We start from the raw sequence: 26,484 nt of genomic DNA on the forward strand, positions 1-26,484 counted from the left end.
ATCACCTAGTCAGAGCTCCTGTGGAATGCAGGATGCAGAATTTCACTCTGTGACTTATGTACCCAGCCCATATCTTGTGACTGAGCTAGCGTGGATTTTTCCAAAAGAGCCATCCAGGCTGAGTGGGTCCTGACACTGACTCTGACTCCCTTTGTGACCTTGGGTGAGCCCCTTCTCCCCTGTAACGCAGAGACACCAACACAGATCGCAAAATATTAATTAGCTCATATTCACCGACTCCTTGGAAGATGCAAAGTGCTAAGTTTTGTAATTATTATTAATTTCTAACCCAGGGGCCGGAACTTGCCTCTGGCATATTAATGAGCCCTTAACGATGGTGCCAGAGTTCTGTCATCATTATCGTGTCTGAGGTAAACAGCGCACAAGCCTCTTGATCTTCATTAGGGGGAGATGAGAGAGGGACTGCTGTCGCCTCCCGGAGCGCGGGAGAGCTGCAGGGGTTCTGTGTTACAGGAGCTGCCTTCCTGTGAGCCAGGAGTGAAGGGCAGCCACCCAGGGAGGCTGGGGGGTTCAAAGAGGGAGTCGGCCAGAGAGGGGAGGGGTTGGGGGGACTTGAGGCCGTGGGAACCCTCCCTCTGTGCTGAGCCGGACGTTGGCCCTGGGCAGAGGCCCCATGGGAGGTCTGGGCACCACTTAAATCCCACTTCAGCCCTGAGGAGTCTTAAGATGCGCCAGGGCCTAGCAGGGGGCATCCAGCCTTGTCCTGATCCCATCCGCTCGGCGCGACGGGGCCCCCATCTCAGTTGCTGTGTGTCTGGGCAGCGCCCGGCGCGATGGGGCCCCCATCTCGGTTGCTGTGTGTCTGGGCAGCGCCCGGCGCGATGGGGCCCCCATCTCAGTCACTGTGCGTCTGGGCAGGGCCCGGCACAGTGGAGCTGGGATGTGGGGTGACCAGGCACTAGTGACATACACATAATTTAAGTCTAGTCTGGAGGCTAAAGCATGAAGGCTAGTCAGGGATGTTGGAAGCCCTTGGTGTTGGCGTTGGCCGGGAAGCAGAGGCACCCGGGCGGGCGGTAGGTAGGTAGGGGGAGTGTCTGGGAGGGGGCGGGGGGTGACTGATGCTTGCCTGTCCAAAGGGGGCACAGGGAGAGGGACCTGGCTGCTGTCAGGAGGTTGCATTTTTCCCTTCACCGATTCCTCTGGCCATGTTGACAGGAGCTGAAGGACAAAATGACGGAGCTGCTGCCTCTGATCCCCGTCCTGGATCAATACAAAGCGGACACGAAAATGATCGTGCAGCTGAAGGACGAGGTGAGGAACGTCTCGGGGAGCTTGCTGGCAATCCAGGAGGAGATGGGCGCGTATGACTATGAGGAGCTGCAGCGGAGGGTGCTGGTCCTGGAGGCGCGGTTACATGCCTGTATGCAGAAACTGGGTATGGAACCAGCCGCCTTTCCCTCCCCTTTCCTTCCTCTCCCTCTCCCTCTCGCATGCCTGGGACAGCACCCAGGGGCTCCCCTCTCTGCTTCGCAAAGGGCCAAGAGGGAGGGCTCGGGGGGGTGGCATGAAAGTGCCTCTTTCACGTCCACTGGGTGTGGCTTCCGCTTGCTGAGTGAGCACAGGGTTCCCTGCCAGGGTCTGGCTAATCTCACTCCCTGTGTTGTTTCTACACAGAGGGGAATGGGGTCTAGGGGTTAGCACAGTGGGGCTGGGAGCCCGGACTCCTGGGTTCCATCTCTGGCTCTGGGAGGAAAGCAGGGTCTGGTGGGTTAGCGCAGGGAGGCTGGGAGCCAGGACTCCTGGGTTCTCTGCCTAGCTCTGGGAGGTTAGAGCAGGGGGTGGAGCCAGGACTCCTGGGTTCTATCCCAGCTGTGGGAGGGAAGCAGGGGCTGAGGTGTTAGAGTAGGCAGAGGTGTCGCCTGCTGCTGGGGAAGGTGATGCAGGTTTCTGAGTCTGGTTCCAGGAGCTCAACCCCAGTGGGCTGAGTCTGGGAACGCCCACGGTCCTCTCTCACTTTTGGATGCCAGACCAGAAGGGTGACGGGAATTCCCCTGGGCTCCCACAGCAAAGGGCGCCAGGACTGCCAGCTCCCATTGCAAAGCATCTGGGACGGTGTCACCCTCATGCCATCTTCATTGTGGCTGATTCATTCCCACATGCTCCCAGGCTCGGCCCCAGCCGAGGGACTGATGCCAGACAGCCGGGTTAGACTCCACAGCGGGCACATGCAGAGCGAGGAGCAGCAAGCACCAGCCCGGAGCAAACTGGGGCCCATCCAGCCCAGTGTCCCTGTCACGGGGTCCCCGGGCGATGCTCTGGAGCTGCTCCCTACGAAGCCAGGCAGGACTCTGGGGAGTCTCCTCTCTGGGAGCAGCCTGTCTGCAGACACACAGCTCACCCGGCTCCACCTTCCTGGGTCTGACCTCGGAGCCTTCAGCCTCCTCTGCCCCTCCGTGCACTTCCCACAGCGAGTCCGCCCAGGTGGGGTCCTGGGGAAGCCAGAGGGTCCTGCCCCCCAACTCCGCAGTCAGACGGGACTCTCTGCCAGCCAGGAAAACAGAAGGTTTATTAGACGACAGGAACATGGTCTAACACCGAGCTTGCAGGTGCAGAGAACAGGACCCCTCAGCTGGGTCCCTCTTGGGGGCCAGGAGGCCAGAGCCCCAACGGGGCCTCCCTCCATTTCCCCAGCCAGCTCCAAACTGAAACTCTCCAGCCCCTCCTCTGGCCTTTGTCTCTTTCCTGGCCCAGGAGGCCACCTGATCCCTTTGTTCTCCAGCCCCTTCAGTTGGCACCTTGCAGGGGAGGGGCCCAGGCCATCAGGAGACAGGGTGTCGGCCATTCTCTGTGCAGACAGCATCGCACTGGCCCTCTAGGGCTCTGGGACAATCACGCCCCCTTATCCCACCACCTGGATACTTAAGAAATGCCTAGGGGAAACTGAGGCACCCACAAAGTAGTCAGAGAAAACATTATGAACATTCCCACTTCGTCACAGTCCCGTCTCCAGCAGTGTCAGAAGTTGTATGGAGCTCTGCAGGAGGCAGCGATGGGATAATCTGCCCTCAGGGAAAACCCCTCCTGACCCCCAGTAGTTATACCCTGAAGCAGGAAGATTTCTAGCCTTTCAGAACACCTGCTTGTTTAGTGGATAGTCTCTGTATCGTATGAATGTCCAACCCTTTTGTGAACGCTGCTGAACTCTGTGTCAGCGACACCTTGTGGCAGAGAGTTCCACTGGCCAACAGAAAATGTGTTTCCTTCTCACTACCTTTGAATTTGCCACTTTCTTGTTTCACTGAGCGTCCCTTTGCTATGAGATAGGGAGACCAGAAGATCCAGCTGAGCCTTGGCCTGGAAGACGACTCTATTGTACGGGGTTGTCCCATGCTGAGAGCAGCCCAGCGTTTATTCCTACAGTGCTATTTGCATCACCATTACAGCAGCCTTTAGCGGTCCACCATGCTAGGCACAGCGCGAGACCATCCCTTCCCGTCTGAGCATTCAATGGGCGTGGCAGGGGGCAGGCACAGAGAGTGGAAGTGATCGGCCCCAGGTCACCCAACAGACAAGAAACCCAGGTCTCCTGTCCCCTGAGTGCTTTCCCTGGGTAAGACCAGCCTGAGATGAGAGCCAGGAGGAGTTGGGGCGGGGGGGGGGGAGAAGGGGGCGCCATGTTCCCCATGAAGCAGGGGCAGCCCTTGCATGGAGCTCTGATGAGCATATGATTCCCCAGCTCTGCCGGGCTGCCTGGCTTTCCCCTCTCAGCTTGGGTCCCTGCTTGCCCTCCGATGCGGGCTGGGAACGGCTGCTTTTCACCCGTGTCTCGTTGTCCAGGACCCCAGCCCACGGGCTTTGCTGCTACACGCTAGAAATCCAAATACATCAGTAGCCAAGGGCTGCAGGTGCTTCGGCTGGGCTGGGCTGGCCTTGGGATGCTGCCCTGAGGCCTGGTTCTCGAGACAGAGGCAGTTTGCGGGTAGGACTCCGCCACCTCTCCGGGCCGCTGCTGTGCTTGCTCTCCGGTGCCAACCCCTTGTCTGTATGCAGGCAGCAGGCGCTGGGAGCTGTCCCAGTGCAACCCGGCGTCCACGTGGCTGGTTTGCCGCTCTGCTGATCCCTTTCGAGTGCTAATGCTTAGACCCTGGGGCCCGATTCCCCCGCACCCGTGCAGAGCAGGAGTGGAACGGGATTGTTCTGTGCCCGCTCTGTGCTGGCGGGAAGCGCTGCCCCCGTGCAGAGCCAGAGGGAATCAGGCCGTTTTCCTTAAAACTCCCCCAGTCCCCTGGCGTCTCCCAGGCTGCGCGTCCCCCAATTAACCTGTGTGTGTGATGAGCCAGCGTGGTGCTGGGCTGGAAAGTGGGAGAGCTGGGTTCTAGGCCTGACACTTCACTCTCTGGGCCTCTTTGCCCTCCCACCTGATGCCTGCTTAGCCTGTGAGCCCTGTGGGGCCGGGGCTGTCCCTCGCTCTCCATCCATGCAGCACCTCGTGCGATGGGGGACCCAGTCGTGGCTGGGCCCATGCAGCACTTGGCACAGTTGGTGCCCTGATCTCGGTCAGGGTCTGGGCAGCGCCCGGCATAACGGGGCCCTGATCTCAGTTGGGGTCTGGGCAGCGCCCGGCACGACGGGGCCCTGATCTCAGTTGGGGTCTGGGCAGCGCCCGGCGTAACGGGGCCCTGATCTCGGCTGGGGTCTGGGCAGCGCCTGGCGCGACGGGGCCCTGATCTCGGTTGGGGTCTGGGCAGCGCCCAGCGCGACGGGGCCCTGATCTCGGTTGGGGTCTGGGCAGCGCCTGGCGCGACGGGGCCCTGATCTCGGTAGGGGTCTGGGCAGCGCCTGGCGCGACGGGGCCCTGATCTCGGTCAGGGTCTGGGCAGCACCTGACGTGACGGGGCCCTGAACTCAGCCGGGGTCTGGGCAGCGCCCGGCGCGACGGGGCCCTAATCTCGGTCGGGATCTGGGCAGTGCCTGGCATGACTGGGCCCTGATCTCGGTCAGGGTCTGGGCAGCGCCCGGCACAGCAGGGCTCCAGTCTCTGCGTAATATTGTAATAACCAGGGTAGGCAGGACTCAGCCGCTTTCCCCAGCCGTGCTCGGGCTCGCTGGCTACCGGCGTTGCACAGGGACAGTGGGGGTGGGGGGGCGGGAGGCTTGGGGGGGGGAGTGTCAAATGAAGGCTGTTGTATACAAGGCAGCCTGGTTGCGGGCTGCTCTGACCCCTGGCAATATGAGCGGGTGATAGATGGGGGTTTGGGGGCGGTTCTGCTCCCTTGTGAGGCAGGGCAGAGCTAGTGTCCCCATTGCACAGACAGGGACTGAGGCACAGAGGGGCTAACTGACTTGCCCCGGGTCACACAGGGAGCCTGTGGCAGAGCAGGGGCTTAAACCCGGGGCCCCCAAGGCCTGGGGGCTTGCCCTGACCATTGCACTCTGTCCTCTCGGCTCAGACCCTGCCACTCCCTCACCGGGGCGGGCGGTGAGGAGCTGTGCCCAGGGCAGTGGAAGTCGGGCACAAGGCTCCAGGGGTGGACGAATTCTCCCGAAGCAAAGTGATATTTGCATGTCGGATTTTCAGCCCGATCTTGCTGGTGTTTTTTGGAGGCTTCGTGCATCGCCTGTTGAGGCTCCTGGGCCTGCTCCCTTCTGAGCTGCGGTTTGAGGGTTTGATTTCGCCAGGCAGAACAAAATCTGGGACCCAGCTCTCAGCTGGGTCAGTGACGATGGAGAGGGACCCGGACTGGAATTACGCCTGTGTGAACCCAGTTACTCCAGATCTACACTGGATTAACTGAGATCAGGCTTGGGGCTACAACCCCCCAGAAGGTCACTGCCTTGCTTGGATGTGAATCCCAGGGGTCCGGATCAACTGTGGGAGGGCGAGGAGCCTTGTAAAGACGTCGGACTTCGCTGGCCAGAATCGACACTGCCCCCTCGAAGGCACCGGGGCTGCAGTAATTTACACCCGCTGAAGCGGGGGGCTGACTCGAGCCAGTTCCTGTCTAGCTCTGGCCTGGGATTGGAGGTCCTCGTGGAGATGGGGGGGTGCCTTTCCCCCCAAAGTCACACTGCTTTAGCAGAAATCGGGGTTTAAAGGGATTCAGTGCTAGAGACGCACACAGTTCTTTGCTGCTGGTGTCTGGTGAGGGATGAAGACAGGGACAGGAGCAGCATCTACCTGGCTCAGGGAGGCACCAGCCGGCTGGCTGTCGGTAGGGGACGTTCTCAAAGCACTGCACAGCCCGGACAGGAGGCTGCCGAGTGAGGAGGGGTCTCTGTCACTGCAGTCCTAGCCCCCTCCCATGCACCCTGCTCTGCCCCCCACTGATCCCTGCCCCCCTTTCCTCCGTTCCTGCATTGCAGCGGCTGGGCAGGTTTCTCTCCTGTAACCATTCTCTCTGCCCTGCCGCAGGCTGTGGGAAGCTGACGGGTGTCAGTAACCCCATCACCATCCGGGCGTCGGGATCCCGGTTCGGCTCGTGGATGACCGACACCATGGCTCCCAGCGCTGACAGCAGGGTGAGTGCCGAGGGCTTGCGCTGGCGTGTGAGTGCCGGGCTGGGGCGGGAGGAGTCCGGGGACTGCCTCGCCTTCCCATGGCTCCTCTCCTCTTGCAATCCACCCACTTGGCTTGCATCACTCTGCAAAGCCTCAGATGGCTGCAGGCCAAGGCTTCCAGGGTTGTTTTGGGTGCACAAGTGGAGGAAGGGGTCTGATCTCCAGCCCCCAAGAAGGCCGCAGCACCCGCAGTCGGGACTGGATCTCTCCACTCCCAGCAGCTCTGGATGTGCCACTCAAGGCAGGGTTTTCCCAGGAGCTCAGCATCCAGCGTGGATCTGCTGTGCTGGGTGCTTCAGACAATCTGGCCACTTATTCAGGTGCCTAAAGCAGCGGCTCTCAAACTCCTGTACTGGTGAACCCTCTCGCACAGCCAGCCTGTGTGTGCGACCCCGCTTATGAATTAAAAACACTTTTTTTTAAATTTAACTCTATTATAAATGCTGGAGGTGGAGGCTGACAGCTCGTGACCCCCTGAGGGGTCACAACCCCCAGTTTGAAAACCCTGGCCTAAAGGATTGCTGGCCCCGATCCTGGACAAGGAGCTCTTGTGAAAATTCCAGCCCCCCTCTGTGTATTTAAGTGCCCAGGGCCAGTCCAGCATTTAATCAGGCATCGGGAAACACGCACCCCTTACAAAACGCCTGTAACCGTGGGCAGAGGAGATGGAGCCCGGCGGGGTGGGAGTGACGCTCAGACAGCTCTGAAATCAGGCATTTCTCTCACGATGCCGCTTTAGCTCTTAAAACGGCGTCATGCGCTCGCTCTGCAGAAAGAGCAAAACCATGTGTGATGTAGTAGAGTAATGGGGGGTGGGGAGAGCTAAGAAAACGCGGTGAAACACCCGCAAAGGTGCAGCGTCTTCATTCCGCAGAGCTCAGCTTCTCGGCACAGCGAGCCCAGCGGAGCTCGGGAGAGGCAATTACTATTGTAGAGAAATCCTGGTCCCCGTGAGAGACACCAGCCCGTTTCTGCAGCCATGCACTCCAGCTTTTCTGCCAGGCGTGCCAGGGCCGCACGCTGGAGCATATTAACAATTTGGAGCAGAAGCAGAGGATCCTGTTTCTGATTCCACAGCTCTCTCATTAATTATCTTTCTGTTGCACATCCTGCAACCAGTGTCGGGTGCCCCCTAGCAGCATGTCACACGTGCGTAGCCGGAGAGTGAGCCTGGTGCCTGGAGTAACCGCTGGCCACATGTTGGTACAAAGGGGGTTAGACCCTCAGCTGGCGTAACCTGGCATGACTCCCCTGGCTTCACCTTGCCCTGGCTTCGGGGCTGGGAACAACCAGGAGCAGGTCTTGGGAGTTGGGATAAAGCGGACTAGGAAGGGGATGGGGGCAGGGAAGCATGCTGCACGCACCACAGAGATGGTGTCTTGAAGCCTAAAGATATCCTAGGCCTTGTCGACTTGGAAAGTGGAGCCAGACTAATGCCAATGGCTGCAGCTCATGCCGTGGGTTGCTTCCGTGCAGGCGCACGCGTGGCCGTGTGCAGGGGGAATTGGGGCCTTATTTCTCTGTGTGCCCGTCAATACAAAAACTGGACCTTGGTTATATGAAGCTGGGGGAAGCCGCTGCTGGCCATGCAGGCCTGTAGCCAGGGCCTTGTAAACGCAGCCAGAGCCATGCTGGAGCCGGTGGCAGAGCTGTTCCAGCTGTAGCAGGCTGACCTATAGCCAGCTGCGGGGGGCGGGGTTCTGTGGGGCTGTGCATTGTACCTTTGTGTCGTGCGTCCACTAGTGATGGAACCTGCCACGGATGCAGGACTGGGGGGGGGGGGGGGGGGGGGGGGTTACCCAGACGGGGCGCAGAGTCCTCTGTGCCGGTGGCGATGCACCCGGCCCCACGTTCCTGGGGAGCTGGCGTTTTGCAGAGGGTGTGTGCTCTCCGTTCCATGCGACGGTGCTTCACTGCCCTGGCCCCTCCAGGCGAGACACTCTCAGCCCGGGCTGTTTGTGTAGGAATTGTGCCAGCTGGGGCAGAAGGCCAGCCCTGCACACCTGCCCCCTGCCACGCACAGCCCCACCCTGTGCCCCAGAGGAGAGCAGAGGCTGCGTGGACTAGACCAGGCCCTCCAGACTCAGGTCAGTGGCGGATTCTTGCCAGAGCTGGCGCAGTCTTACATTGCTGCCCACACGTGGGCGCTGCTCCCCGCCCCTGCTCATCACGTTTTTAGTGTTAATCAGTGAGCCTTGGAGCCCAGAGGCTCCGGGCTTGGAGGAGTCCTCGGTGACCCCCACCAGCTCCAACGGCCATAAGCTGGCAAAGAGAGGGACTGAACCTACTGCTTCAGGAAGTGAAACTGGGAGCCAGGACTCCTGGGTTCTATTCCTGTATCGAGGGAGGGGGGGAAGGAAGCCAGGACTCCTGGGCTCCAGCCCTGACTTGGGGAGCGGGTTTAGAGCAAGAAACTCTTGGACTCTGTTCCCAGCACTTGGGCAAGTCACTTTTCTCTGAGCCTCAGGACGAGCATCGGTCCTTTGTTGCTCTGTGTCGGCAGCGCCCGGCACGTCAGAGCCCAGTGCTGCCGATACGACAGGGTGACCCCAAGAATTGCCTAGTGGGTGTGTCGCAGTACAGCAGCGCTGTCCCAGCACCCACACAAGGCAGAGCGAAAGCACACCTGGCCTGGCTGGTAGCAAGTGGAGATGCACACCTGCTGGTGGCTTGAATTAAGGAAGGAAGAGAGGCTTCCATGAGGCCAGAGTTCAGCCCCTCCGTAGCTCTGGGGCTGCGTGGGAGCTTGGCCAGTGCTGGCAGCTCTGAGCGGCCTGGCTCATTAACGAGGGCTCAGGATGGATGGGAGAGCTGTGTGTCACTGCAAATGGCACATTTTGTGTGTGGCTCGGGTGAGCGGCAGGGGCTGATGGATGGCCACTGGGAGAAATTGGATTTCTAACATGCGACAGAGGAAGGAGCCATTGATTCAGAAATCGGCCTTTTTGATTGTGGGGTTTGCGTTTTCAAGCCGGATGGGCAGCGGCCTGGGGGCGTCTCAACGGACCAAACCAGCCCCCAAGCCCCCGTGCCTATCGCCAGCATCCAGTGGGGATGGGCGTCCCTTGTGCCTGGACTCCTCTGCCCTAAGAATAGGGCTCAGCCCAGTGCTGGCCCTGGGGGAGCCGGACTGGCTGGGCCAGCTGGGGGTAAGTGGCATTTCCAGCCACGATGTAGAATTGTGCTAAGGTTGGGGGATGAGCGCACGGGGCTCTGTTCTCTCCTGCCCTGGCCGCCCCGTGTCGCCAGTCAGTACCCTGCTGGGGGGGGGCACTTGCGTTCGTGCTGGGCCCTGCTTAGGGGTTGGGGCTGGAGGGGCCTGGGCCCCAAACAGGGGTGAATTCCCCCGGGAACCGCCGCCCCCTCTAACCGCGCGTCCGTTCCCTCCCGCCAGGTCTGGTACATGGACGGTTACTACAAGGGGCGCCGCGTGCTGGAGTTCCGCACCCTGAACGACTTCGTCACGGGCCAGAACTTCGTGCAGCACCTGCTGCCGCACCCCTGGGCCGGGACGGGCCACGTGGTCTTCAACGGCTCCCTCTACTACAACAAGTACCAGAGCAACGTCGTGGTGAAGTACCACTTCCGCTCGCGCAGCGTGCTGGTGCAGCGCAGCCTCGACGGCGCCGGCTACAACAACACCTTCCCCTACTCCTGGGGCGGCTTCTCCGACATCGACTTCATGGTGGACGAGAACGGGCTGTGGGCGGTCTACACCACCAACCAGAACGCCGGCAACATCGTGGTGAGCCAGGTGGACCCGCAGACGCTGGAGATCCTGCGCAGCTGGGACACCGGCTACCCCAAGCGCAGCGCCGGCGAGTCCTTCATGATCTGCGGCACCCTCTACGTCACCAACTCCCACCTGGCCGGGGCCAAGATCTACTTTGCCTACTACACAAACACTTCTAGCTACGAGTACACGGACATCCCGTTCCACAACCAGTACTCCCACATCTCCATGCTGGACTACAACCCGCGGGAGAGGGTGCTGTACACGTGGAACAATGGCCACCAGGTCGTGTACAACGTCACGCTCTTCCACGTCATAAAGACTTCGGGCGAGTTGTGAAACCGCTGCCGGACTCGGTTCTTCGCTCTTTCGTTTTTTACACCTCGGGGTCGACCGTTCTTTTCATGAAGCAAAGCCGAGAGGTTCTTCCTTGCTGCTTTTTTTCTTTCTTCCTGTGGTTCACATGACGCATGGATCTCATCTGCTTTCGTTGGAGGCAAGGTCAATTCTTTTCTTTTCTTTTCTTTTCTTTTTGGTGGCAAATAAAAATGATCTCTTTGACATTTGATGGAGCTTGTGCCTTTTCTTTCCGATTTTGGCCATGTCTCTCTGCCCCTGTGCAGGGGACACGGGTTTCTAATTCCTGTGGGGAATTCACCCCTGTAAATACAGAAATATGTGAGAGTCGCACACAGAACAATGGCAAACATCAAAAAGTGCATTATACATCCAGTGCATAGAACCTGAGGGGTGAGGAATGTAAAAATTCGACAGCCAGAGTTAAATATTGAAATAACAGCCGTCATCACAGCTGAGCTCCGAAGCACCCAGCTAGAATAATGGTGAATGTTAAAAGTGACAGAGATCAAATGTATCCAGCTAAAATGACAAATGTTAAAAAGGAAACATGCAAGTAAAATACTGGCAAGTGTTCGAAAGGATGGGTTTTAAAATGCAATATGGGTAAACTACTGGTCAGTGTGAAAGCCTAGACGTACGAGAACAGAACGAGCGCCTTGTTGTTATTTACTTATTCCAGTGTCACGCAGAGCCCTTGCTGTGGCTGCGCTGGGCTTGCTGTGGTACAGATTGTAACATTTCTGTTCTTTTGTAGGAGTTCTGTGCAGAGGAACCAGCACAGTGGGGTCTGGCCCATGACTGGGGCTTCCAGGCACTTCGGTAATACACCTAATAGATGCCGCACTGCGTCTAGCACAATGGGGTCCTGCTCCAGGACTGGGGCTCCTCGGTGGTAGCCCTGTACAGCTGATAACACACCCAGGGTATACGTGGTGTCTGGGTCTCCGGCTGCCCCCCGTGCATGTAACGTGTCTGCCCGCCGGTGGATTCTCTAGCCCTGCCCCACGTGAGAGCGCACCAGGCCCAGTTCCAGCAGGTGCTGGCCAATGCCCTGCCCTCCCGGTTGCCCCTCCCACGCTGTGCCAGATGCTGGTGCAGACATTTACCCCCACGCCCAGCAGGTGTGAGCTGCTGCCAGGCTGCTTTCATTGCCTCTTGCACCCTCTGAGCGGGCACCGGCTGTCACGGAGTCCCCGGGCGATGCTCTGGACCTGCTCCCCACGAAGCCTGGCAGGACTCTGGGGAGTCTCGTCTCTGGGAGCAGCCTGTCTGCAGGACACACAGCTCACCCGGTTTCCACCTTCCTGGGTCTGACCTCGGAGCATTCAGCCTCCTCTGCCCCTCCCTGCGCTTCCCACAGCCAGTCCGCCCAGGCGGGGTCATGGGGAAGCCAGAGGGTCCTGCCCCGCAACTCCGCAGTCAGACGTGACTCTCAGCCAGCCAGTAAAACAGAAGGTTTATTAGATGACAGGATCATGGTCTAAAACAGAGCTTGTAGGTGCAGAGAACAGGACCCCTCAGCTGGGTCCATTTTGGGGGGCAGTGAGCCAGACAACCACATCTGCCCTTCACTCCATGTCCCAGCCAGCCCCAAACTGAAACTCCCTCCAGCGCCTTCTCCTCTGGGCTTTGTCCCTTTCCCGGGCCAGGAGGTCACCTGATTCCTTTGTTCTCCAACCCTTTAGCTCTCACCTTGCAGGGGGGAAGGGCCCAGGCCATCAGTGGCCAGGAAACAGGGTGTCGGCCATTCTCTGTGTCCAGACCCCTGCACACACCTGCCCTCTAGGGCTCTGCAACGATCATACACCCTTACCCCACCCCCTAGATACTTAAGAACTGCATAGGGGAAACTGAGGCACCCCCACACTATTCAGAGGCAACATTAAGAACAATCCCACTTCGTCACACCGGTGTCTGCACGAGCCCTGGGCAGCTGGCAGAAGGGAGCTGGGCTGCTGGAGTGCAATGGGGAATGGCTGCAGCCCTGCGCCCTGCCCTGCTGAGCCATGGAGCTGGGGCCACGGCACTCTCAGCTGAGGCCTGGCATTACAGGACTGCCCGGCCCGGCACCTCACCTGCACCCCGTCTTGTCAGGCGTGAGGCTGCGTTCTGTTCTAGGACCCAGCCTCTCGCCACGGGCCTCAGCCAAAGCCCCCCTGCAGGAGGGAGGAGCCGCCAGAGTCCCACACAAGGAGTCGCTGAGGCTGCTGGCAGGGCACAGGCTCAAGCTGCTCGCTTGGGTTGCCCTGCCTGCCCTGGAGTCTGTAAGCACCCTGTTGTCAAGGGGATTTGGGTCACATCTGCGCTCGGGGACGGGGCTGGTTCTCCCGGCGTCCCAGTGCTTGCAGCGTTCCAGAGGCTCCAGGGCTAAGCTCTCTATCAGCCTCGTCTCACCCTCCCTTGTTAGCCTGGGCACTGCCCCCTGGCACTGGCTGAGAACGGCCCAGCCCCTGCAAAAGCCCCTGTGGGCTCAGCCCGGGCCCAGGGGGTCAGATGTCGCCTGCTGACACGGTGCCAGCTCGGTGCAGATGCTGACTCAGGGATGAGCCCCGCACCCCTTCCCGGTGCTCGGCGCACATGCCCTGCTGGCAAAAGGCTGCGCTGACAAACAAGGTATGCCAAGGCAAAAAGCAGGGGCTCGCTGAAGTGTCAGCCAAGCGGGCCAGTTGTTCCACGTTCCGCCTCGGGTGGAGCCAGGGGCTGCTCCGCACCAGCTAACCGAAACGTGTTGACCCTGCCGCTGTGCAGCCAAACACAGGGCGCTATGCATGGGGACTGGGTGCCCGTCTCTGGCCTGCCCTGTGCAGGAGCTCAGACCAGCTCAGCGTCTGGTCTTGTACCCTGGGAAACAGGAAATTTCCCCAGTGACCAGGGGAAGCAGAGCTGCTGGGAGAAGTGCGCAGAGAAATGCTCTGGTGCTGTATGTAGGAGGTCGGGGTCCTGGGCAGCTCCCGGTGCAACAGGGCCCTGATCCCAGTTCCTGTGTGTCTGGGCAGTGCCCGGCGCGACGAGGCCCCCAAGCCCGGTCACTGTGTGTCAGGGCAGCGCCCGGCGCGAGGAGGCCCCAATCTCGGTCGCTGTGTGTCTGGGCAGCGCCCGGCACGATGAGGCCCCCAAGCCCGGTCACTGTGTGTCAGGGCAGCGCCCGGCGCGAGGAGGCCCCAATCTCGGTCGCTGTGTGTCTGGGCAGTGCCCGGCGCGACGAGGCCCCCAAGCCCGGTCACTGTGTGTCAGGGCAGCGCCCGGCGCGAGGAGGCCCCAATCTCGGTCGCCGTGTGTCTGGGCAGCGCCCGGCACGATGAGGCCCCCAAGCCCGGTCACTGTGTGTCAGGGCAGCGCCCGGCGCGAGGGGGCCCCAATCTCGGTTGCTGTGTGTCTGGGCAGCGCCCGGCATGACGGGGCCCCCATCTCGGTCACTGTGTGTCTGGGCAGCGCCCGGCGCGAGGGGGCCCCAATCTCGGTCGCTGTGTGTCTGGGCAGGGCCCGGCGCGAGGGGGGCCCCAATCTCGGTCGCTGTGTGTCTGGGCAGGGCCCGGCGCGAGGGGGCCCCAATCTCGGTTGCTGTGTGTCTGGGCAGGGCCCGGCACGATGGGGCCCCCATCTCGGTCGCTGTGTGTCTGGGCAGGGCCCGATGTGACAGAGCCCCCATCCCGGTCGCTGTGCGTCTGGGCAGCGCCCGGCGCGAGGGGGCCCCAATCTCGGTTGCTGTGTGTCTGGGCAGGGCCCGGCGCGACGGGGCCCCCATCTCGGTCGCTGTGTGTCTGGGCAGGGCCCGATGTGACAGAGCCCCCATCTCGGTCGCTGTGTGTCTGGGCAGCGCCCGGCGCGACGGGGCCCCCATCTCGGTCGCTGTGTGTCTGGGCAGCGCCCGGCATGACGGGGCCCCCATCTCGGTCACTGTGTGTCTGGGCAGCGCCCGGCGCGAGGGGGCCCCAATCTCGGTCGCTGTGTGTCTGGGCAGGGCCCGGCGCGAGGGGGCCCCAATCTCGGTCGCTGTGTGTCTGGGCAGGGCCCGGCGCGAGGGGGCCCCAATCTCGGTTGCTGTGTGTCTGGGCAGGGCCCGGCACGATGGGGCCCCCATCTCGGTCGCTGTGTGTCTGGGCAGGGCCCGATGTGACAGAGCCCCCATCCCGGTCGCTGTGCGTCTGGGCAGCGCCCGGCGCGAGGGGGCCCCAATCTCGGTCGCTGTGTGTCTGGGCAGGGCCCGGCGCGACGGGGCCCCCATCTCGGTCGCTGTGTGTCTGGGCAGGGCCCGATGTGACAGAGCCCCCATCTCGGTCGCTGTGTGTCTGGGCAGCGCCCGGCGCGACGGGGCCCCCATCTCGGTCGCTGTGTGTCTGGGCAGCGCCCGGCGCGAGGGGGCCCCCATCTCGGTCGTTGTGTGTCTGGGCAGCGCCCGGCGCGACGGGGCCCCCATCTCGGTCGTTGTGCATCTGGGCAGCGCCCGGCGCGACGGGGCCCCCATCTTGGTCGTTGTGCGTCTGGGCAGCGCCCGGCACGAGGGGGCCCCCATCTCGGTCGCTGTGCGTCTGGACAGAGCCCGGCGCGACGGGGCCCCCATCTCGGTCGTTGTGCGTCTGGGCAGGGCCCGGCGCGAGGGGACCCCAATCTCGGTCGCTGTGTGTCTGGGCAGCGCCCGGCGCGAGGGGGCCCCCATCTCGGTCGCTGTGTGTCTGGGCAGCGCCCGGCGTGAGGGGGCCCCCATCTCGGTTGCTGTGTGTCTGGGCAGCGCCCGGCGCGAGGGGGCCCCCATCTCGGTCGCTGTGTGTCTGGGCAGCGCCCGGCGCGACGGGGCCCCCATCCCGGTCGCTGTGCGTCTGGGCAGCGCCTGGCGCAACGGGGCTCTCGTCTCAGCTGGGGCCTCAAGGCTCCCTGGTAGTAAAAGTCCAGCTCTGTTAAGAAGGACGCTGTCTGGTACTGGGCACTGTCGGAGCAGGATTATTTTTTCTTTTTAATTGATTTTGGTGAAGGGTGAGGTCTGCAGGAAACAGTTACCCAGGCTGTCAGGGACTCAGGGACAGCCAATGAATAAGGGGGATTTCAGGGCCCATCTCTAGGGGCGGGCGGCTCATTTCTGACTTGCTGCCTCCCCAGCCGAGTGACAGGCAAGGTGGATCCTCACGACAACAGACACTTGCCCTCACACATCCACATCCACACCTGTTCCCATAGACACACCCATGGCTGGCTGTGTGCACACATACTGTCACACTCGCAAATGCAGGCAGGCTCTCGCCCTCTCACACACACGCGTCTGCGTGCACATGCAGACACACTCACGTTCACACACACGTGCACACACTCATGCATGCACGTGCACACCTATGCTCAGTGCACACATGCACATTTACACACGTTCCCAGGAGTCAAGTCTGAGACCGCCGCTGCTTCCCAGCCAGTCGTCCTGTTGTTTCAGAGTAACAGCCGTGTTAGTCTGTATTCGTAAAAAGAAAAGGAGTACTTGTGGCACCTTAGAGACTAACCAGTTTATTTGAGCATGAGCTATGCATCCGATGAAGTGAGCTGTAGCTCACGAAAGCTCATGCTCAAATAAACTGGTTAGTCTCTAAGGTGCCACAAGTACTCCTTTTCGTCCTGTTGTGGAGCAATAGCCGCTGGGGTGAGGAGTGAGGGCCGATTGGACTGCATGGGCCGGAGACAGTGTTATTACCTGGTGATAAACACCCAGCCAGACCTTGCTGCTGCTACGCCTCAGCGACGCCTGTCCCCCCTCCCCCCGTCGCCATGCGTGGGCCTCTCTCCTTGGTGCTGAACCGTGAAGGAGACATTTGCTCGGGCTGCCGGCCCTGATGTTGCTAGTGGATTTCAGCTGGTACCAGAGAATCTCTCTGTGCGGAGGCAACACCCCCCTCTTATATCAGGGATGCACAGTGAGACTGTCCTGACCCATGCGCACCCCTGGCATGGGAGCATGGTGTGACGATGTGACGCAGCAGGGAGGGGGGGTGTTGACCTGGGAATGTGCCCTGGGGACGGGAGACCTGAGAGCCTGTTACCTGAGCCAGGAGGGGGAGGGGGAGGTAACACCTCTGCCCAGGAATGTGGACGGAGGCTGCAGCAGGGAACCTGCTCGGTGGGTTCAGTTTCAGGTTGGGGCTGGGAGGAGGAACACAGGGAACCCCAGGGCTGGGGTCTAAGCTCCCTGCTCCCCCAGAAGGACTTGACTGAGGGGTCCTGGGTGTACCCACAAGCTCGGTTTTGGACTGTGTTCCTGTTGTCCAATAAACCTGCTGTTTTACTGGCTGGCTGAGAGTCTCAGTGAATCCCAGGAAGAGGGGTGCAGGGCCTGGACTCCCCCACACTCCATGATACATGGCCATTAGCCAAAGACAGATGCAAGTCCCATAGCCGGGGCTCTGAGGGCTACAGGTATTTAGGTTGCTCAGCTCTCAGGAAAACCAATGGGAGGATCTGGGCCTCAGCTGTCTCTATCCCGCCCCCCTGCTGGTGTCCAAGGGAAAAAGCGGTGTGGGCCTGGGCTTCATTTGCATTTTTGTTACCCATCATTCCACTGTGAAATTTTTGGTCATTTTGGTAAAAATTCATTTAAGTTTGGAGTGGTGAGGTAATGGAATTCAGTTCTCCTGATTGTGCAGCAAAAGGGCCAAAGAACAGTATGAAATATGCCCTGAGTGAGGGGTCGCCCTAACCGTAACTCCAGTCACGCACAGCTGAGCCATGGTGTGTGGCTAGTAGTAAAACAGAAAAGGGCTATGATGTGAGTGCTCATTCCTGGTGATAAGGGGCTTATTGGGTTGACTTGTCTGAATGAGTTAGCTGGGGTCAGAGGGAGGCTGGTGGAGTGGTTAGAGATACTAGTTTAGGACTTAGAAATTGGTGTCCCCTTCTCTGTGTTGTAGACTTTGCATGATCTTGCTTAAAGCTCTGAGTTCAGCCCCTCTGTAGCTTAGTTCCTGCTTATATAGCAGGGATAGCAGCCTGGGCCTGGCTCACGCAGAGCAGTGACGTTGAACAAACATTGCAAGGTGCATGGGTGCTGTGGTGATGGGTGCAATGCAGAGATCTTGCAGGTGGTAGGAGCCATGCTGAGCTGATCTGCGTGGCTGAGAGGCCCTGGGCGGACCTGCCAAGCCAACTCCTCGAGGAGGTGTCATGGCAATGATGACGGAAGTGGGGGTGAGCTGAGCCTGCAGCCACACCATAGGGTGAGACCGGGCAGGAGGAGCCAGAAAGCTCTGAACAGCCGCTTCTGCGAGCCAGGTACCAGGTGGAGGAGGTGGGCTGAGAGTTCAAGGGACTCCTGACAAATCAGCCTGGGTTTCCTTAGCCCAAGGGCGTAATCATCCCGAGTTTCCCACATTCTCCTCTGGCGTTTCCTTTCCCCTCTGGGCAGAATGGGGCAGGCGACCAGAGCGGTTGTGTTTATTTCATTCTCAGAGCAGGAATACCAGGGAGACTCTGGCTAGCGGCTCCAGCCAGCCTTGTTAAAGGGCCCCTCATGGCTGCCAGGCCCCTTGGCAGAAGGGTTTCCTGTACAGGCTGGAACTCGCCAGCCGTGACTGAGCTGAGAGCGGCTCTGCTCCGAGAGACCTGATGCCCACTGGCTTTAGGGCACCACGGGGTCGAGTTTCCAGTGGCTGCGATACTCAGCTCTCGGGGGGATATCGCAGCGGGGTTCTTGGTAGGAAGTCCACCCTGAGGATTGTTTCCTGCTCACACAGCGAGAGAAAAGTCTGCAGTGGGAGAGATCTGACATGGGAGGCAGAAACTCTCTCCACACCCCGTCCAAAGAGGCAGCTGTTTCTCCCCGGGAGGCTGCCCTGTCTCAGGCAGCATGCTGTGGAGGAATGGGCACAGGGTCAGGAGGCAGGTGGCTTTGAGTTCCTAACCTGCCTCTGCTCCGTGACTCAGTTTCCTAGTCTGTACTGTGGGGATATTAACAGTGCAATAGCACCTAGGGGCCCTAATCAAAGACTCGGGCTCCACTGTGCCAGGTGCTGTACGCGCAGAGAATGAACAAACAGTCCCTGCCCCACGGGACGGTGCAGTGGGTCCCCAGTCTCCTTTAGGAGCAACCGCGATAGTGACATCTCACAGGAGTGGGCTGGTGGAGATCAGCTAACTAATGCCCACACAGTGCTTTGACCGTGCAAATTGTTGTCATTCACACTGCGGCAGTACAACCAAAATCAGCCCCCCATTACGCCAGGCGCTGCATGCACACCTGGCAAGAGACAGCCCCTGCCTCAGAGGTCGTAAGCCCTAACTCGACGGGACAGAGGCCAGAGGCACATGCAGCAGCCCTGGGACTGGAACCCAGGTGTCCTGGCTTCCAGCCCAGTTCCCTTCCCGCTGGAGCAGACACGCACTAAGTACCGTCCTCCTCAGGTGCCTGCGACCGCTGCCCAGCGGCTGAGGGAATAACCAGCTGCCGTCATCTCTGGGGGTTCAGTCTCCCATGATCAAAGCTCTGGCAGGTCTCGGCTCCGTGGCTCCTGTTGGGCTGAACAAAACATAAACGGGTCCTTTCAAATCCGTTGGTGGCTTTTGTTGCTATTTCGTGCAAGATTCAGCTTTGGGTTCAGCTGGTTTTGATACGGCAACGACTGCAGCTGCATGTCACCAAATGGGGTCGCTGCCATTCTGGGCGGCTGGCCGGGGCGCCAACGAAAGCCCTGGCCCAGCAGCACTGTGCCAGGAACAGGCTGGGGCCAAGTGGAGCTCACGTGGGCCGGAGGGGGGGGTCTGCAGAAGGTAATTCTTCCAACACCAGCTCTTGCACGGCATGCAGCGCCAGGCCGGTTATCGAGGACAACACAGCAGCCACACACTGAGGGGTGTCGCACTGGGCCGAGGGGGTGGGTTAGAGTTCGTTCAAGGCTCCCGTCGGAGCTGGAGCCGGGGAGTGGACGCTGGACTCCTGCCAGATCTGCCCTGGCGCCAGCTGGGTTTAGTCTGGGGACGTTCGAGGGGCCACGTCAGGCCAAAGGTCACAGCTGTCCCTCTGGCCTCAGAATCGCTTAAAGGGAGATTCGGGGCACCTTCAGTCAGTGACTGGCTTGTGCGGCAGCCGCACGGGTGGGCAGGCGGTTCTGGGGGTCGCTGACAGCAGGGGCCACCCTTCACCTCTCCGGCACTGCGAAGGCCAGTCACAGAGATGGCCCCCACGTGAATGGGGCTGGGTGGGCCCCAGCACCCAGATGCACTTGGCCTTTGCAGCAAAGGCAAAGGGTGAATAGGCCGGGGTGGCTGCCCCCGGTTGTGGGGCTCTTGTTGCAGGGGCAGCCGGGGGGAGCTTGCCCAGTCGATGTGACCAGCAGGATCCAGCCTCTAGGGCTGAGAATCCAGAACCTTTCGCTAGTGCCGACTGGGGGGGCCCGTGGGGAGGGGAACGGAGCCCCCTCAGCCAGCACAGGGAGTCAGCAGCAGCGGCCGGCTTGGCAGAGATGATGGATTCTTCCCACAGAGAGGGGCACTGTTATTCAGGAGGCTGTGAATAATTCAAGATAAAAGTTTAATTATTTACAAAACAATTAGCAGTGGAGGAGCGGCCGGGGAATAGCCGGCCTGGCGCAGACTGCGGGGCGCTGGGGCGGGTGCCAGGCACGGGGTGGGAGGTGGGGGAGGTTGGGGTTCCCTTCCCAGCTGCGGAGCCTGCACTGGCTGCTTGCAGGGTGCACCCGCCCCCCCCCGAGAGGCAGGGACGTGGAACAGTTTGTGCAGGGGGGGTGCCGAGAGCCACTGAACCAAACTGTAACCCTCGGAGGTGATGGGAACTGCTGCAAGCCAGGGGTGCGGCTGCCCCCCAGCACCGCTGCAGAGGTGGGAGGAATGAGGCCTGTGACTGATTTCCGCCAGGTGGAGTGTGCTTAGGGCTGTGAGGTAGGAGAGATTCCTCCAAGCTGAGGGAAACCTGCTTCCGGGGCCTGGAATCTCAGCCCAGTTTCACCTGCCTCCTACGTCATCAGCGGGGAGACGTCCTGCAGCAGAACCAACCCCAAGTCCCCCTCTCCCTGGATCGGCTCCTCCAGATGCCTGCTCACCATTCCTCTGGCTTTCTCTCGCCAACACGCAGTGGTTGCCACCGATCTCCTAACCCCTTCGTTTGCAAGGAGGGAAAACCCCTCAGTCCACCTGGCTTATCTCTGAGCAGCCATGCAGCCTGTTCCTTTGGGCGACAGCTTTACGACCGAAAGGGGCTGGAATGGCTCCTTTCGGAGCCTGCAGGAGCCTGCGAGGCACAGGTCTGCCTGTGACAGGCTCTGGATCAAAGCCCGATGGCGTCACTGGCACCGCAGAATAGTACTGAAATGTCTGCACAATCGACAGTGAGCAGCACCACAACCGGCCAGGCAGAACTTATCCTTGGGTGGGCCGAGGAGAGCACCCCCCGTTCAACTCCTGGCCTCTTCTCGTGCCTCCCGGCCCCAGGGCTGGGGGGTCCCTACAGTCAATGCTCCAGGGCTGCCCCCCCCCCCCCTTTTAGAGCCTAATTTGTCACTTCCCTGCAACGTGTGCCCCCGTTTGCCCCGGAGCCAGCGGGACGTCAGGCCCTGCTGTTCTGCTCTGGGTGTGCTTGGCACGCACTTTGCACTGGTGAAAATGGTGGCACAATGAGGTGCAGGTCAGTGGTGAATCTGGCCCTTGTATTTATTGGGAACACTTTTCCCTGGCTTTCATAGAATGCTGCGGGCTCCTGGTACCGCCAGCTGCTTGTGGGCTGAGTTCTGGACGCCTCCCTTATCCTGCTGCCTGGCCTCAGGAGACAGGAGCAAAGTTTACTGCATTTGGATTGAAGCGAGCAGAGGCTGGCTGGTCCATGGCCTCTTTATCCCCACTTGAGCGGGGAGCAAGCGGCTAATTCCCTGCTAATCCCATTATGTGCTTATGTGCTGGAGAAGCAACTGAGAGGGTTTTGGAGACTGGAGACCTGGGCACTCTGCTCAGATGCATGTTTCCACCCTGGTGAGAGATCGGCTTTTCCTGCCTCTGTGCTGTGCTGGCTTGTATTTGCTGCAGCCTCCTTTAAATGCAAAATTTAATCCAATTGACAAGGAATCGGCAAGCCGGGACAGAGGAAGGAATCCTTGGGATGCCCGAGCAATGCCCAGCTGTGCACGTGCTGCAGGGCCGTGTCCAGGGACAGAAATCCAGCTACTTGGGCTGCAGGCAGAGAGATTTTTATCTCTGCCACTGACTCTCTCTGTGACCTTGGCTACGTCACCTACCCATCTGCCGCTCAGTTTCCACCCATGAGAACTAGGGACTCCTTTCCTGAGCGTTGGTGTCTCTGCTAACAAGCATTTGTAACACGTACCAAGAGCCATAGGTTAAAGCACGCGTGAGCTCGCGGATGCTGTGTGCAAAGCTGTGGGCTGGCACTCGGGAGATTTCGGTTCAATTCCTGGCTCTGTCGCAGCGGGAGACTCTCTCTCTGGGCCTGGTCCCCAAAATGGGGACCATGCTCCTTCCACAAGCGAAGCTAAATTCATGTCTCTGAGGACGTGTCTGCCCCGCAGCTGGGAGGCACAATTTCCAGCCTGCAAAGACCTCCGCTAGCACCTGAAAATAGCTGGGTTTGCACGCAGGGGTCTGAGCTGCTGCAGCCGTGCTGTAATTTTAGGTGCCCGTATCAGCAGGGCTAGTGCGGGTGTGTCTGGGAATGACCCTCCCAGCTGCCCTGGGGCTCGGGCCCCGGGGGGTTCCCTGGAGAAAATTCTACAGTGGCTTGGCTCTGTCAGGCCAGTGGCGGGTGAAAGGGTGCAGATGCAGGCAAGGCCCAGGAGCAGGGACATGGTCTAGGCGGGTGTTCAAGGAAGCAGTCCAGCACACCCCTCTCCTCCCTCAAACCAAAGCGCTACACTGGGGCCAGGGCTTTCCCTACTCGGCAGCAAGAGGACGGCTTTCTCTTCCTCCAGTCTGGCTTCCTCCAGCCTGACCGGGGACCGTCCGTCAGGGCTACGGCTGCCCTTGTCTCTCAGCACCTGGGGGACTCCCGGCAATTCTCACAGAGGCTGGGAAAAGATGTGCCAGAGCAGGGAGCGCAGTGCTCAGCCCTGTGGCCAGCCTAGCATCCCCGGGCAGGAAATGCCTCAGCTCACAGCCCCATTAGAAGGCAGGGAAATTTCAGAGTCTGTATTTCGAGTCTGGTCAAGCTGGGGATTTTTTAGCAGCCATAGAGAGGCTTGGCTTTGTTTGTTCTTCATCCTCTGGCTCTGGAGTGGGCAGTACCCGTACTGGCCAAAGCAGAGGAGGAGTTGCCAGGAGCTGGGCCTTTTGCTCAGCCTTCCTGGAGAAGTAAAGGAGGTGAATAGAATTAAGCGGATCGTTGTGGGTCTGTGGACAATCGTGCCTGTCAGGCTGACTGGCTGGCTTCCTTGGATGAGATCTCAAGTTTGTTTGTTAAAGGTAACAGTGTTGACACAATACACTTAGGTTTTCATAGGGCATTTGTCTCGGGACGCACAATATTTTGATTAAAAAAACCCGCCAGACACATGGCAGACGTTGAATGGTTAAAAGCCGGCTCAGCTAACTGACCGGTGGCCTAAAGTAACTGGCCACAGGGTGTGATGGGTTTGGTCACAGAGACCCCCTTGGGACTGTCACCTGACGTGCTGAATTTACCTCTGAGCCCATTTTCCCTGCCAGCTTGGGACTCCAGAACCCTGCCTTGTTGAGCCAGACACGCCAGCCTGCCGCAACCCACACCCAGCTCTGGTCCACGCCCCCAAAGCTGCAGACTTTAACCAAAACCTGCTCAGCAGGTCACCTGTCTTCAGCACCCAGACACCCAGCTCCCAATGGGATTCAACCCCCAGGTCAATCCGTTTTACTCTGTATAAAGCTTATACAGGGTAAACTCATAAATTGTCCATTCTCTTTAACACTGATGGAGAGAGATGCACAGCTGCTTGCTCCGCCAGGTATTAATCACTTACTCTGGGTTTATTAATAAACAAAAGTGATTTTATTAAGTGTAAAAGGTAGGATTTAAGCGGTTCCAAGTGATAACAGACAGAACAAAGTAAGTTACCAAGCGAAATAAAACAAAAAACGCAAGTCTAAGCCTAATACATTAAGAAACTGATTACAGATAATATCTCACCCTCAGAGATGTTCCAATAAGCTTCTTTCACAGACTAGACTCCATCCTAGTCTGGGCCCAATCCTTTCCCTGGTACAGTCCTTGTTAGTTCCAGCAGACATCTCAGGTGGTAACTAGGGGCTTTCTCATGACTGGGACCTCCCTTTGTTCTGTTCCACCCCCTTTTATATCTTTCGCAAAAGGCGGGAACCCTTTGTCTCTCTCTGGGTTCCCACCCCTCCTTCTCAACGGAAAAGCACCAGGTTTAAGATGGATTCCAGTTCAGGTGACATGGTCGCATGTCACTGTGAGACCCCAGCCTCCGTTCTTCCTGGGCTGGCCTGCACGTACCCAGGCAGGTTTGGAAGTAAGCAGCCACTCACAGGTCACGGTTTCTGAAGCGCCCTTAATTGCCTCCACTTAATATGTTTGCATCAGTGATACACGTTTATCTCTTATTCTCCTGACGCCAGACACAGAAACGACACACGCAGACAACTGGGGTGACCACACTCGGTAGATCACACGCTTTGTAATGGTGCCTTACAAGAGACCTTTTGCAGGAAGCATATTCCAGTCACCTCATATTCACACTCATAAGCATATTTCCGTAAAACATTATGGAGTGTAACATCACACAGGGAATCCTCACGTGCGGTTCCAGCCTGGGCCAGTTCTGTTAAAGGGCCAGACTGGGTCAGACCAAGGGTCCATCTAGCCCAGTCTCCTGTGGCTGACAGCGGCCAATGCCAGTGCCCCAGAGGGAACGAACAGACCAGGGCAATTATCAAGTGATCCTCCCCTGTCATCCAGTCCCACTTCTGGCCGTGTGACGGTGTGCTCACCCCACCCCCAAAGGGGTAATTTACGGTGGCTTAGAAGGGGCAAAGTAACCTGCTAGGCTGCACCCGGGGGGAGCCCTAGGGCTGATGAAGAAAGCACTGATTGGAGGTGGAGCCCAGAGGCAGGGGCTGGCAGAAAGCCAGGCAAGCGAGGGCAGATGGGGCTGCAGCGCTGTGCGATCCCTGCTGGAATAGTGTGTCCAGTTCTGGGGTGACAGAGGCTGAGAGACTGAAGAGCCACGAGAAGGATTAAATTATTAGTAGTGACAGTCTCAAGATGCTTCATCTAGTGAGAAGGTTCAGGGGTGACTTGATGCCACTCTATAAATAGTTAACTATGTCAATGGGTCAGTCTAGCCAGGGAAGGGCTAACATGAGCCAACGGCTGGAAGTGGAAGCCAGACAAATTCTGACTGGAAATCGGGTGTTCATTTTTAATGGTGAGAGAAATGAACCATTGGAACAACTTACCCAGGGTTGGGGTGGAACGATTCTGGGCAGGTCTTTGGCCGGCGCGATGCAGGAGAAGCGACCCGCTGATCACAGTGGTCCCTTGTGGCCGTGCAATCTGTGAGCGAGTCCTGCCAAGCGCTCCTTGTCCCGCTCCCAGCCCTGGCTTCAGTCGCAGTGCAATGTGCCAGGCCAGCAGCACTTGCTGAAGCAGGGGGCGGTTCTGGCCTTGGCGGGGCTGAGTGCAGGGAGGCAGGAACAATTTGTATCGTGGGGTGCTGCTGATGGAAACCAGGTACTTGGTGTTTGTTGGTGCTCCTCCCAGCCAGGGGGCCACTGGGGGAATGGGTGAAACCCCCTCTGTCTCCTTTGCCCCAGGATGGCAACTCTGGTGGTGGGCACATGCCTTGGCACTAGGATGCCATTTTCCAACAGCCTGATGGTGGTAGGGACCGAGATTTGGGCTTGCCCCAGTGGCCGTCTGCACACTGAGCCCCGCTGGGCATTGGGACTCACTCCCAAACTGGAGGAGGCATTTCGATCGGGAGCGTGGCTCCACCTGGCTGCTAATTCCGCCGTAGCGTGAGCCGCGAGGGCTGGCGCGGGGAGGGGCAGTGGGGAGAAATGCAGAGGGAAGTGTGCATGCGTGTGCAAGAAAGAGGGTGTGGCTGAGCTCAAGGCGTGTGAGCAAGAAGTGGCACACACACCAAGCGTGGTCCCTGAAGTGGGTGTCTGCCTCTCTTAGGAATCCCACCCGTGCAAGCCCAGGAGAGCAGCCCTGGGGATTGTACTGGAGGTGGCATCGAAGTGCGGGCAGGAGGGCAGGAATCAGTCGGGGGCGCGGGTGCAAAGGGTGTGACTCTGCGTTGTTAGAGCAGGCGAGGTACTGGCCATCGATGCCGGGTGCAGAGGAACGGAGGAGAGGGGCCAGCGGGCTGAGACTCCTGCCCTCCTCCTCAGAAGCCTTTTATAGCGGCAGGGCGCAGCTAGCATGGTTAGTGCGGGGCCGAGGTGCAGGCTGGAGGGCGGGGGGGGGGGCAGAATTAATCACCCCAACTTCCAGGCTGAGAACAGCAAAGCACCCTGGTCATGTTCCCCATAGTTCCAGACTGGGAGGGGGAGAACCCCCCAGGGGCCACTCCTGTCCCTTCCTGCCACTTATTGCAGACGGCCAGGCCATGCTGGAGGTGCCCAGGGAGGAAGTATCAGCGCTCAAGGGGGGTGTCTTGGCCTCATGCCAGGGTGAGTCCCAGCCATAGCAAGCAGCACTCGGGGCACAAGGCTGTACCCAGAATTGGCCTGGTTCTCCTTTTGGGGGGCAGCCGCCGGAGCCAGCTTCTGGGTGTACTGCCTGGGGGGCGAGGGTGGTGTTCTCTCCGCCCAACAGGGCTGTGACTGTGGAAAGCCATTAACCCCATGCCAGGGAGGGCCTGTCACCGTGGCAAAGCCCCGGCTGTGGGTGCCCACCGGCTCAATGCTGCTGCCCCTGCTGTCCGTCCAGTCTGGCC

General features: G+C 59.6%; 1 protein-coding gene across 3 annotated transcripts in view; it reads left to right on the forward strand.

Moving 5' to 3' along the window:
- The window catches only part of OLFM2 (olfactomedin 2), an 88,546-nt gene extending 77,725 nt beyond the window's left edge, over nucleotides 1–10,821 (forward strand). For all 3 annotated transcript variants that reach the window (XM_037887708.2, XM_037887707.2, XM_037887709.2), the window contains 3 exons: nucleotides 1,180–1,399; nucleotides 6,377–6,483; nucleotides 9,917–10,821. In XM_037887708.2, the coding sequence (XP_037743636.1) occupies nucleotides 1,180–1,399; nucleotides 6,377–6,483; nucleotides 9,917–10,594 (1,005 nt within the window). In that variant the 3' untranslated portion in view covers nucleotides 10,595–10,821. The remainder of the gene's footprint in view (nucleotides 1–1,179; nucleotides 1,400–6,376; nucleotides 6,484–9,916) is intronic.
- The last annotated feature ends 15,663 nt before the right edge of the window (nucleotides 10,822–26,484 follow it).

Source organism: Chelonia mydas, chromosome 20 (genome assembly GCF_015237465.2).
Source record: "Chelonia mydas isolate rCheMyd1 chromosome 20, rCheMyd1.pri.v2, whole genome shotgun sequence".
NCBI lineage: Eukaryota > Metazoa > Chordata > Testudines > Cheloniidae > Chelonia > Chelonia mydas.